This window comes from Antechinus flavipes, chromosome 3 (genome assembly GCF_016432865.1).
Source record: "Antechinus flavipes isolate AdamAnt ecotype Samford, QLD, Australia chromosome 3, AdamAnt_v2, whole genome shotgun sequence".
Classification (NCBI taxonomy): domain Eukaryota; kingdom Metazoa; phylum Chordata; class Mammalia; order Dasyuromorphia; family Dasyuridae; genus Antechinus; species Antechinus flavipes.
Window position 1 is genome coordinate 381,553,401 of NC_067400.1, and position 13,990 is coordinate 381,567,390.

Here is a 13,990-nt window from a genome sequence, read left to right on the forward strand (position 1 = left end):
CAAACTAAGATGGAATTTCAAGATAAAAAGGCTCTTTTAGAGAAGAAACTCTAATTAGATTAATTTTTACTCATCTCTAATTATTACCTTAGCAACCTGCCCTGCTTAGTTATCTGTTGTGTTTTCAGTGGAACTATAATAAAAATGAGAGATGGTATCTGTTTCTTCAGAGATCCCTCTCAAGACTTCCATATTTTTCTCTTTATATAACTCTCTTTCCTGCCTCTAGAAAATCCAGCTCATACTGGTGTTCTGCCTTTCTTAGTTCAAAGTTTTGCTTCAATCTGCCTTGATGGGGGGTGGGGATTAATGGGGCTGTACTTCCCTGTGCCCCCCCAGCCTCCACAATGCTGATTTCATCTCCTTGTTACGAAGTGTGTAGATGATGGGATTGAGCAGAGGTGTAATGACTGTGTAGAAAACAGCCACCACCCCATCCACTGGCTCTTGGGAGCCTGGCCGCAGGTAGATGAAGGTACAGGGCACATAGTAGACAACTACCACAGTGAGATGGGCAGCACAGGTTGAGAAAGCGTTGCGCCGTCCATCAGCAGAGCGGATGCGAAGGATGGCGGCTACGATGTAGCCATAGGAAGTAAGGATGAGCACAAAGCAGGTGAGGGCCAAGAAACCAATGTCCACAAAGGTGACCAGTTCATTGATGACAGTGTCAGCGCAGGCTAGCCGCAGCATGGCGGGAATGTCGCAGAAGAAGTAGTCGACCTGGTTGGGGCCACAGAAGGGGAGACGGAACATGAAGCAAGTCTGGAAGATTGAATGGAGAGAGCCACCCAGCCAAGTGCCCAAGGCGAGGCAATTACAGACATTTCGGGTCATGATGGTAGCATAATGCAGGGGCTTACAGATGGCAAGGAAGCGGTCATAAGCCATTAGAGTGTAGAGGAAGCATTCAGTGCACCCCAAGAAGTGGAAGGAGAAGAGCTGAATCACACAGCCTCCAAAGGAGATAACCTTGCTGTCCAACAGAAAGCCAGCCAGCATCTTGGGGACAATGGCGCAAGAGATGGTCATGTCCAGAAAAGAGAGGTGGCAGAGAAACCAGTACATGGGGCGATGGAGTCGGACATCCACTAGTATGGTGAGTATGATCAGCCCATTGCCAGAGATGGTGAGGAGGTAGATGGCAAGGAAGACCAGGAAGAGTGGGACCCCAAGCTTGGGGTGATGATGAAGGCCGACCAGGATGAAATGGGTCACAAAAGTTTGATTGCCACTTTGCATTGCCTTGATGTTAACTCCTGCTGCTAAAGAGACTGCAAGAAGGAGAATTCAGGACCTCTCCTATGGCATCAAGCCTTGCACATTAGAGTTTATATATTTAGCAAGAATGAAGAGAGGAGTACTGGAGTTGGAATAAGGAAGATCTGCATTCAAATCTTGCCTTATTTATTTACTAGCTATGTGATCTCAGGCAAGTCCTTCTCTTGGGTCTCAGTTTCCTTAAGTCTAAGATGAGGAGGCTGAATTCAAGAATCTCTAAATTCTCTTCCAGATTAATTAATTATATGATTCTACAATAATTCAGTGTTCTCTCACTTTCCTCCCTCACACACACTTCTCAGATCTATTAGCACCTTTTTCAGCCTAGTTTCACAACTCCAACTCTCTGTTGGACACCTCAAATTGGCTATCTTAAATTCAACAACCCCCAAAGTGAGCTCATAACCTTCCTCCCCTAACCCTTCTGCCAAATCCCTCCTCTTTAACTTTCCTATTATTATTGAAGACATCATCACTCTCCCAGTAACCCAGGTTAGCAAAGGGCCATCTTTGACTAATATTCTCCCACTCTCTCCATACGTAATCATTGCCAAGTCCTATTGGTACAATAAACCACATGTCTCATATACACTACTTTCTCTCCTCTGACACTGACACCACCCTGATGCAGGCCCTTATTAATTAATGCCCAGACTATTATAATAACCTTATGGCTTGTCTTACTGTCTCAAATGTCTCCCCACTCCAGTTTGTCCAACACTCAGTGATCAAACAGATCTTAAAGAAGAGCTCTTTTTCATCCCCCTCACATTCAATAAACTTCAGTGACTCCATATTACCTCCAGAATCAAATATAAAATCCTTTGTTTGGTTTTTTAAACTTTTCATAACCTTCCTTTCCCTCTCCCTTGCCCTCAATATTGACAACTTTTCAGTTTTGTTACTCCTTATACATATATAGAGATTTGGCAATACAGTGATACTGGCCTCTTTGCTGTTCCTCACACAAAATACTCCATCTCCTGATTCTATGCATTTTTGTTGACTGACCTCCCATGCCGTAATTTTCTCCCTCCTTATCTTTCTGTCCAATGTTTTAGCTCAAGTTTCACCTTCTGTAAAAAGTCTTTCCTAGTCCTCTTTGACAGTGTCTTCCCTTTGAAATTACTCATTCCACATACATGTTTTTTGCATGTGATTGTTCATTTTGTCTCCCCATTAGATTATGACCCCCTTGAGGGGAGGGATTATATTTGCCTTTCTTTATCTCCCTAATTCTAGCACAGTACCTGACACATAGTAGGTACTAATTTAAATTCTTGTTGATTAGATTAAAATTGACATTGTTTTCTGGATCTGAGGTTAATCTCAATCCCAGAGTCAAGTTGCTTCCTGTCAGTAACATGCACAGATAGTCCCAACACAGAGCCATATCCCTGTAGGATTAGTGACTATTCTGTTTGCATGAAAGGGAAAGTGTTTCATATGTCTTAACTTTCTAGAAACCTCTGAAAAGAAGGCATTATATAAGTTTCCTTCACCTTGATTTCTAAACTTAGTTCTAAAGAGTCTAAGTCATTATTATATTTATTTTTCAGAAATCTAAGGGTTGGTGGGATTACCAGAAGACATCGCCTTTTCTTGGTTCTAAGCATATCTATGCTGATTCTAGGTGGAAAGATCCAGGTACTGGGCAGGAGGCAGGGAATAAGACCATTAGTTTTTGTGAACATTTGGACTAAATTCATGATGAAATTAAGGTTTCCTGATCTCCATTCCTTACCAATTCTTCTGCATATTAACTCACTAAGCAAAAAAAGCCCAAGCTTCCTCTCCCCATGGGGAGATAAAAGAGACAATCTATCATCACCCTTTCTACAATGCTTCTTGTCCTCTCTTTGCAGGGATACTGCAGCATTAGTGGTACTTCTCTTTCCCCATGATACTAGAATATTCTCCTGAGTAGAGCCCCAAATCTGAAAAGTTAAAATAAAGAGGGGCAGAGGAAGGAGATAAGCCAGAAGCTGCTGACAAATCTGTTAGAGATTTTGTAGACACTATTCAGCTCTCAATGAGAGTTTTCAAATACTATCTTTGTTGTAGCAGGTTTAAAATTTCTCTGAGGGTAGCCTCAAAGTTGATTATTTATTAGTGGTTTCTAAGGGGGAGATTATAGAAAAGAAGCAGAGAGGCTAAGTCTTTCCTCTGAGTCTTATAAGAGTGAAAGTTATTGTTAATCATATTTATCCTAATACCTTTATCACATTAAGCTACAAAAAAGAAATGATTTAATAGATATTTTACTCTTTTGAGTGCACAAGCACTGCCCCCAAATAAAATTCATGGTTACTATCCTTTTTGGCTGCTTTCCTTTCTGTTTCCCATTTACTCTTTCCCCAGCAAGAGTTCGGGGCAATGCTTTTATTCACAATTCTAATTATAAGACTGTTATTATGTTACAAAGTCTGTGCTCTGAGTTACAAAGGAAAACATTAGACATATCTGCACTTTCATTCTAGTAGGGCAGAAGTTCTTTTTGTGCCTTGAATCATTTTGCCAATGGGATGAAGCTGATGGACCCCTTCTCAGAATAAAGTTTTTACATAGGATTGTAAAGGAATTCAATTATGTTGAAATAAACTGCAGTTTGAGCTATAAAAAATCAAACTCTCCCTTAAATATATCATAAACCCCAAGTCAAGAATCTGTACTGATTGTAAATAATTATAGCTAAATCTGGGATATTTTCTCTCTCTCTCTCTCTCTCTCTCTCTCTCTCTCTCTCTCTCTCTCTCTCTCTCTCTCTCCTTTTCTCTCTCTCTCTCCTCTCTGTTTTTTTCTGTCCTTGTCTTTTTTTCTCAAAAGATAGGTTTATTTAGGGAAGAGGTTATAGACAAAAAAAAAAAAGGGATATAATAGACTCCAGGAATGGTTAAGTATGAAACAGAATGGAAGAGCATGTGAAGGCATGTTCCTTAGTGGAACACAATTACCCAATAAAAAGGATTGGCATTTGGACATATTCTTAGCTGGCAGGCTGAATCCTGAAAAGAACTTAGAACCCTAGGAGGAGAAATAGGTTTGAGAAGCATAGTGGAATTAGGAGAGATGTCATGTAGCATGGGGAGAGTAAGGAAAAAGAGAAGGGCAGTAGAGAAGTCACAAGCTATCAATTGTTTTAAGGGAAAATTTAGCCTCAGGGACTTGACATAACTTGACATAATGATTTCTGACTGGATTATCTCCTCAAAGTGTGGAACCATGGCACTAAATTTATCTCTATCAGAGCTTTTTCCCCCTGCAGCCTCAGGGAACAATTTAATTTTTATCAGTACTTCAGTTTCTGGACCCATCACACCTATCATTTAGGACCTCATCAATTCTACACTTGTTGGAATCTTTACAAACTGCTAACTCATTAGAGTTGATAGATTATTGATCTGATCTTACAAGAAGATGTTTTGGGACAGAACCTGAAACAAGGTACTAAGTAGAACTAATTGTTGATACAACATAATTGGATTAGTGAATTATTAATCAGTAAATCAATAAATCAACAAGCATTTATTAAGTAGCTACTAAGTACGAAACAGTCTGATAGGTACTTGCTATGCAAAAGCAAAAACAAATCAGCTCCTGCCATGGATTTACAAGAAATCTGAAAGGCACAATGCACAATAATTTCAGTTATCGTTCAGTCAATTTTCAGTTGTGTCTGACTCTTTATGATTTCCTTTGGAGTTTTCTTGGCAAAAGTCCTAGAATGGTTTGCCATTTCCTTCTCTCCCTTATTTTACAGATGAGGAAACTGAGATCAACAGAGGTAAGTGCCTTGCCCAGGGTCACACAACTAGTAAAAATCTGAGGTCAGATTGGAACTCAAGAAGATGAGTCTTCTGATCCCAGGTCCAGCATTCTATATACTGTGTCAAATAAATAGGCATATAAAAAGTAGATATTAAATGATTTGGGCACAAATTTGCTAGCAGCTAAAGGATCATGAAAAACTTCATGTAAAAGGTAACAACTCATCCGAATCTTGTAGGAAACTAGGGATTCTACGAAGTCCATATGAAGATGGAATTCATTGCAGGTATGGGAAATAGACAATGCAAAAGCATGGAGACAGAAGCAATGTCATTTAAGAAGAACAGTTTAACCAGACAGTTTGGAGCAAGGCTACAGATACCTTTAAATCCCAAATGGAGAAAATTATACTTGATCCTAGAGTTAAAAAGCTACTACTATAATTTATTGAGTAGAAGAATAATATAGTCACATCTTTAGGAAATCCCTTTGGCAAATGTATGGAATATGGATTTGAAATAGGGATACCAATTAAAGTAGTGACGGCCTAAGAAGAAGAGAAAAAGATAAAATTGGATGGAATATGTGATATTTTAAAATACTTAAATTTTTGCCTTCAATACTTGATGATGTGAAAAAAAAACTGGAGCTATTAACTCTTAATCAATAAATGAAGAATACTTCCATCAATAAAAAATACTTCCCTGTCTGCCTCAGAAGATAATCAGTAGATGTGGGTAGAAATTGAAAAGAATCCAATGAAACAGTGACATATTGACATATCCTCTTTTAGAGTAGTTGTTGAAAAATGTAATGATTTATGTGACTCAAATGTCAGTAGAGTCTAGCTAAACTATTTCTTTCATCCCTACAGTTTCCAATATTCAGGACCTAAAGTAGGCCTACTTATTTTTAGATAGACAATAGTATACCTGACACTTTTGAGTAAGAAATTTGTCAAGACATTAACAAATGTTCGTGGATAGCTAAAGAAAGGCAAAAGAAACACAAGGAAATTTGTTTTAGAAGAAATAAGACTGGAATCCCAGAATGGGTGAATTTAGCTCAAAGTGAAAAGAAAAAATGATAAGGGTTCTTAAAATAGTAAGGATTCTTCATTTTCTAATGATAGTAAAATGCTTTCAAACAGGGAGATAATCAGCACAGATAATTTAGGGAGCTGGGCAGCAGAATCCTGAGGTTCAGTCAGGAATAGCTATAACCAGGCTATGGGAAATCAATAAGATATTTCCCCAGTTAGTCAGAGCTGGACTTTTATTTCTATGTTCTTCATAATTGTAAAACTGGACTGTGAAATACTAATGGCAACAACAACTAAACAATGTATAGAGATACAGGAAACTGGTAGGAAGAGAGCAGCAGAAGGAGCTAGGAATGTGAGACTAAAAGTCCAGGTTTTTCCCCCTAGAAATTATCCTGTATTGTTTTAACTAATTTTAAACTTTAAGAAGGATCTCAAGGTAATTATTGTCTACATTAATGTGATTCACCTATTTCCTTTTAATAAAAAAATATCCCATTAGGATTTCTTTCCCACACTTGAATATTATCCCTTTGTATAATCTATTCTCAGGTCATTCCCTGTGAATGTGTACAATGAGAAGTTACCACCTTTGCAAGCTGGAGCAGTTATCTTCAGTTTCCTTTTGCCCTTTTTTCTTCCCTTTGAGCCTCCTTTTCTGACCTTGGTAGATTGGCTGCCTCTTTTCAGGCTTCTACCCTTAATCTGTCACAAGTCTCTTTCAGCATAGTCAAGCCTAGACTCATTTGGCTTTTCCACTTTCCTGAACATTTTATCTAAGAGGTTTAATTCCCTGGAATCTCCTACTTATGGGACTTCCCCCTGGGGGCACAAGGTTAATGACATCTCACTAACATCACTATTAGCAATTATGTTCCTCTGAAATAAATTGTCAAGAGCTTTATTAACAAGAAAATAAAGGTTTTGGTTACATCAGATACAAAGAAGAGAAAATGCAAAAATTCTGTCACCTTTGACTTCTCTAAATATCGTCTTTTTTTTTTTTTTTTTTTGGTCTTTTTTTGGTCTCTGTCATATGCCTTCTCACTTCTCTTGTGACCACCACTCTAGTTCACATCCTCATCCCTTCCTACCTGGACTATTGCAATAATCTGATATTCCTTCTACTTTCCTTAATCCTTTCTTTGTTCCACTCTACCTTTTCCATAGCTGCCAAAGTGTGCTAGAAGAGAAAATACAAACATGGAAAAGTGGACAAAGAGGAGGCAACTCAAAAATCTTTTTTATTTTAATTGAGCAAAGGAATTTTAAATATACACACAAAAAAGTAGTTTTATATAGAAATACAATAAAGTTAACCTAGAAATAAGTGGCAACAGGAAAAAAAGGAGATAGAAGTTTGAAGAATGAGGAAAGAATCACTGGTAAAACAAATTTTAATTTTTGAAAGCAGATCATAAAGTCAGGATTAAAACGTGAGGAAAAAAAGTATAAAAATCAGTGATTAGGGAAGGTGCTAGGTAAAGAGAAGAGAGGCAGAGAAATCAGCTCAGATCACGTCATTCTTTTTCATTTCTGATTTATTTCTCTTTGTAAAGAGAGGTGAAGGAGTAAAAGGAAAAATTGCAGGAAGATAGAATAGAGGGGAAAACACAATTAACAATCATAATAGTGAAAGAACTTGGTTTTGCCAAAATATGTGCAGCAGCTCTTTTTGTAATGGCAAAGAATTGGAACTTGAAGGGATGCTCATCAATTGTGGTATAGAGTTGTAATGAAAGACTATTGTGATGTAAAAAATAACAAACAGGATAGTTTCAGAAAAAAACCTGGGAAGATTTAAATGAACTGATGTAAAGTGAGCAGAATCAGAAGAACATTTTATAGAGTAATAGCAATATCATAAGGATGATTAACTGTGAAAGCCTCAGCTATTCTGATCAAGACAGTGACTTAAGAAAATTTTAAAGAATCCACGTTAAAAAATGCTATCCATTTCCAGAGAGAAAACTGATAAAGTGTGAATGCAGATCAAAGCATACTTTTAAAATGTATTTTTTATTGCTGTATTTTATTTGCATTTTCTTTTGCAATGTGGCTTATATGGAAATATGTTTTTACACGAGTTCGCATGCAAAATCAAGATCAAATTTCTTGCCTTCTCAAGGGGGTAGGAAGGACTAAAGTAAAGGAGAGAATTTGGATTCAAAATTATAGAACTGATTATCAGAATTTTTTTGTATGTCATTGAGAAATATTTAATGAAATAAAAGAATTTTTAAAATCATCACAGTGAATATGCACGGGATGATGTCACTCATCGCTTTAATAATACAAAAATAATTGTATATAAAATTAGAGAAATAAAATACCCTATTGAATTCCTTCTCTGAGACAAATGCAAACTTGATACCTAAACTAGGAAGAGATAAATCAAAGAAAAAACCCTATAGACAGATAACTTTTCTTTTGAATTAAAAAAAAGTTACAAAGAAATTTTTTTTTGCATATTTCTATATGAATCATGTTGGGAGAGAAAAATCAAAACAAAAGGGGAAAAAAAAACACAAGAAAGAAAAAAAAACCAACCAAAAAAAGATGAAAATAGTATTTGCTTTGATCTGCATATAGGTTTTAAAGTTTTTATGCATTTGGATACATTTTCCATCCAAAGTTTATTGTAATTTCCTTGGATGAGTGAATTGCTGATAAAAGCTAAGTATCGTAGTGGATCAATACACACTCTTGCTGTTGCTGTGTACAATTTTTCCCCATTCTGCTCACTTCACTTAGCATCATGTAAGTCTTCCCAGGCTTTTCTGAAATGAGCCTGTTCTTCATTTCTTCTAAGTATTTCATTACTTACAAATGCCATAAATCATTCAGCTATTCCCCAATTGAAGGGCATTCCACTCATTTTCCATTTCTTTGCCACCATAAAAAACACTGCTACAAACATTTCTGCACATTTATGTGCATCTTTTATGATCTCTTGGGATATAGACTCAGTAAAGGCACTTTTGGATGAAAGGGTCTGATCAATTGTATAGCCTTTTAGGCATAGTTCCAAATAGTTCTCCAGAATGGTTGGATCAGTTCACAACTCTACCAGGAATGCATTAGTTAGATAATTTCTAATGAATGTTAATGCAAAAATATTGGGAAAACTATAACCAGAAGCTACAGCAGCATATTTTTAAAAATTTTATCCACTGTGAGTGGTTTTAATTAATTAATATTTGGGTAAATATTGATATAAATGGCCATTCTATAACCATACATTGGATAATTATGTAGACAGAGAAAGAATTGCTGTAAAATATATTTATTCCATTAATTTCAAATTAATTAATTCATATTTATTCATATTAATAACTTTGAAGACATCAGAACAAATGGATTTTCCACTAATTTTGTAATTAGTATCTATCTATAAAGAAATAACAAGATTTGTAATGAAAAAATTATAAGAGGGCTTTCTAATAAGAACAGATAAAGCAAGGATGTCCACTATTACCAGTATTATTTGATAAAGTTCTTGAAATACTATTATTTAATATTGTATAATAAATGTGAATTTTTTTGAAATAATTAGAATAAGAATTGAAGGAAAACAAAAGTCTACCATTCTTTGGAGATGATATGATACCTGTAGAATTCAAAAGTATCAATGTAAAAAGTACTTGAAAGCCAAATATCAAGAAATAAAAAAGAAAAATTCCATTTAAATAACCGTAGATAATATAAAATGTTTGGGAGTCTACCTGCCAAGACAAACACAGGAACTATAGGAACATAATTATAAAACATTTTTTTACACAAATAAAGAGAGATCTAAATGCCTGGAAAAATATCAATTGTCAGTGTAATTCAAATGACTTACCTAAATCAATATTCTTATTCAATGCCATATCAATCAAACTAGTGAAAAACCCCTACATATTAGAGACAGAAAAAAGCAACAAAATTTTTCTGGAAGAACTAAAGAGACCTTAAAAATATTAGGGTAATTTATAAAAAAGAAAATGCAAAGGAAGGTGGTCTAACTTTACCAGGTATAAAGCTATATTATAAAGTGGCAACTATCAAAGCTATTTGGTACTGGTTAAGAAATCAAGTGGTAAATCATTGGAATAAGTTACGTACAAGACATAGCAGTCCATGACTCTAGTAATCTACTATTTGATAAACCAAAGGAGTCTAGCTTTTAGAATAAGAACTTACTATTTGACAAAAACTGCTCAGAAACCTGGAAAAGAGTATGGCAGAAACTAGGCATCAAACAACATTTCACAATGTATACCAAGATAAGGTCAAAATAAGTACATGATTTAGACATGAAGGATGATACCATTAAAAAAAAAAAAAAATCAGGAGAGCAAGGAGTAGTTTCTCTCAGATCTCTGGAGAAAGGAATAATTTATGACCAAACAAGAGATTTTATTAAATGCAAAATGGATAATTTTGATTACAATAAACTGAAAAGTTTTCATACAGAAAAAATAATTGCAACCAAGATTAGAAGGAAAGCAGAAATCTGGGAAATAATCTTTACAACCAGTGTTTCTAATAAAGATTAATTTCTCAAATATGTAAAAAAATGGAATCAAATTTATAAGAAAACAAGTCATTTCCCAATGATTTATTTATGCCCATTATGAATAGGTAGTTGTCAGATGAAGAACTTAAATTTACCTATGCTCCAAAGAAAAAGTTCTCTAAGACACTATTAATTAGAGAGACAAAATTAAACCAACTTCATACCTATCAGAAGGAGTAATATGACAGAAAAGGAAAATAATAAATGTTAGAGAAGATGTGGAAAATTGAGACACTAATGCATTATTGGTGTAGTTATTACTTAATCTGACTATTCTTGAAAGCAATTTGCCCAAAGGGCAAATTCTTTTTTCACAACATGACTAACATGCAAAAATATTTTTAACATGATTGCACATGTATAACTTGTGCTGAATTGTTTACTTTCTTAGGGAGTGGTAAGGAAAAAGGAGAGAAATAAAATTTTGGAATTCAGAATTTTATAAAAATGAATGTTGAAAACAATCTTTGCATGCAATTGGAAAAAATACAAATTATTTTATCCCCCCCCCCAAAAAAAACCTCAACAACTTCTAGATAGTATAAAATACTCAGGAATACAACTGCCAAAATAAAACCAGGACCTATATAAACAAAATGATAAAAAAATTTATACAAATTAAACCAGACAAATAATTAGAGAAAATTAATTGTTCATGAGCTCACTGGGCTAATATAATAAAAATGACAATTTTACCTAAACTAATTTACATGTTTAATGCCATCCCAATTAAATCATCACCAAAATATTATTTTACTGAATTTGAAATAATAATGACAGAATTTATATTGAAAAACAAAAAAGTCAAGGATATCAAAGGTAGTAATGAAAAAGATGTAAAGGAAGGAGGCTTAGCAATATCAGATCTTAAATTATATAATAAAACAGTAATTGTCAAATGGTCAAAGGTTACAAACAGACAATTTTCCAATAAAGAAATCAAAACAATTTATAATTATATAAAATGCTCTAAATCATTCTTGAGTAGAGAAATACAAATTAAAAGAACCTTGAGATATTAATTTACACCTACCAGATTGACTAAAATGATTTAGGCAAAAGAAATCACATGGTGAAGGGGATGTGGAAAAATTGGGATATTAATTCATTGTTGGTGGAATTTTTGCCTAATCCAACCATTTTGCAGAACAATATATAATTATCCAGGGTAATAATATCCATAATCCATAATATGTAATTATCGAGGGTAATAATATCTATAATCCAGGGTAGATCAGATGTGTAAACACTTGAATGTAATTTGTTTTGCCTCTTGTTTTCTTGAGCACCAAGGGAGTTCAGGGCTATCCTCTCCCTCGTGAGATACTGTCAATATAAGCTCATACTCTTTTGGAGTGCAGATACTGCTTTCTTTATCATTTTTTTTTTTTTTTGGCATTTGTTCTTAGAAAGACTCTTCATTAGGAAAGTATCTCTTGATACAGAGTTTGCATTTGGCAGGTCAGTAGTAAAGGACTGGGAAAACTCAACTTTTCTTTATTAGAAAAAGATGTAGATATGATGATTACTTTCCTGCTTTTCCCTCTTATTCTTCAACAATTTCTGGGAAATGCATTGCATTATGTGCTCTGGAGAATGCAAAATGAATAAAACATGGTTCCTGACCTCAAAAAGTTTAAAATCATATTTATTTATTATTTATAATTTATAAGGAAATTAATAATATAATATAATTTATAAGGAAATTTAAAATTTATGAACCACTTTCTGGATAGTCAATCACTCTATGAAATAGACATTAAAAGTATTATTCCAGTTTTTACAAATGGAAAAAAAATCAGGTGCAATTTGGTGAAATGATTTGCCTAGGATAATGTGTTAGAGATAGGACTTGAAGACTGTTGCTTTTCCCACATTATCAAAAAAGTAAAGGAGATGAAAAACTTATGAACAAGATATTTAGCTGGGTAATTCTTTCTAAGGCTCTTCCTTCTTTGTGACCTTTAAATTCTTGGTTACAAATATGGGCTTTAGGCTATACATGGAATGTGAGCACTTGAGCAGTGAATGACATACATAATTAAAGATATGCATTAATACTTTTCAATCAACAATATGTAGAGTTTGGGCTACACAGTGATAGGTAAGTAAGAGGAGATGAAGGCAGCAAAACTAGTCATATAGGTTTGTTACTAAAAATGTAGAAGAGGAATAATGAATGAGGACCTGAACTAGGATGATTATATGAATTAAGAAAAATTGTGGAAGCAGAATTCATTAGCCTTACTTACTAATCTGAGGGAGTTGGATAAGAGACAGAAATTTAAAAGGATGCCAGACCGACTAAGAAATTGGTGGTGTCAATAATAGAGATGGAAATTTGGGAGAAGGTCAAATTGAGGGGAATTAAGTTTGACTTTGGACACAAATTTGTGGTTGTGAGATACTCAGAACTTCCCAATAAGGAGGTTGAAATGAAGGAAAGAGGCATTAGATGATGATACAGATTTGGAGTTCATACACATTGAATTGATGTCATATTAAGGCATGAGACTGTGAAAGAATAGAACACAAAGAAAAGACAGAACACAGTTTATTGAGGACACTAGAAAAAGGAAAAGAATGCAAAAGTAAAACTCTAGTTGTTGCCTATGTATAGTAAAGAAGAAAAACCAGTGAACAAAACAGAAACAAAATCAGAGAACTGGGAGAGAACCACTTAATTTGGAGAAAATTTATATACAATTAGGATTCCTTTTGTACTAAGCTTTTCATAACTACATTGGATGTATTATGTTTTAATTTAATATGATTTTAAAAATCTTTTTTATTTGTTTTCTGCTAAATCTTAAGGAACCAGCACTTAATTTAGAACATAAAACTGAGTACTGTAATTTCATTGAGGGTTGAAACTGATACTTCTTAGACTTTTGTTTTCATTCAGATTTCTTAAATCTTTCTTTTTGACTCACAGCTGCCTTCTTATCTTCTCATCTGTCAAATTCTTTATTCTAGACTTCTAGATTTATGTATTGGCATAATTCTCATTACTTTATGATACTTAAATATGTGGAATGGCATTTTAGACCCAAAAAATTCTGAATCTTTTATCTTCAACATGTTTTGGGGTTTGTTAGAAATTTAATTCATCATGGGATGTGGCTCTTGGCATTATTACAATATTGGCAGCATATATCTTGTTCTATTATTCTGGTCTGTCCTTATTTGCTATGCTCAGTTGAATTCTTGCAGACTGTAAGTACCTACTTTTCTTGAAAGATTTTCTCACAATGTTCTTATAATATTCAGCTTAAGGAAGACAGAGAATCTCAGGAGAGGGCAAAGAATGTTTTTTTCTGACATAGGAATATGAAAGA

At 34.4% G+C, this 13,990-nt stretch overlaps 1 protein-coding gene across 1 annotated transcript; it reads right to left on the reverse strand.

Annotated features, from left to right (window-relative positions):
- Positions 1-306: 306 nt before the first annotated feature.
- Positions 307-1,251, reverse strand: LOC127557982 (olfactory receptor 10G6). The gene has a single exon (XM_051991232.1). The coding sequence runs from the start codon at positions 1,240-1,242 to the stop codon at positions 307-309; it is 936 nt and encodes a 311-aa protein (XP_051847192.1). The 5' UTR covers positions 1,243-1,251.
- Between the last annotated feature and the right edge of the window lie 12,739 nt (positions 1,252-13,990).

What these genes read in the sequence shown, in the direction of transcription:
- LOC127557982 (XM_051991232.1), bottom strand. Translation starts at nt 1,242, where the DNA reads ATGCAAAGTGGCAATCAAACTTTTGTGACCCATTTCATCCTGGTCGGC.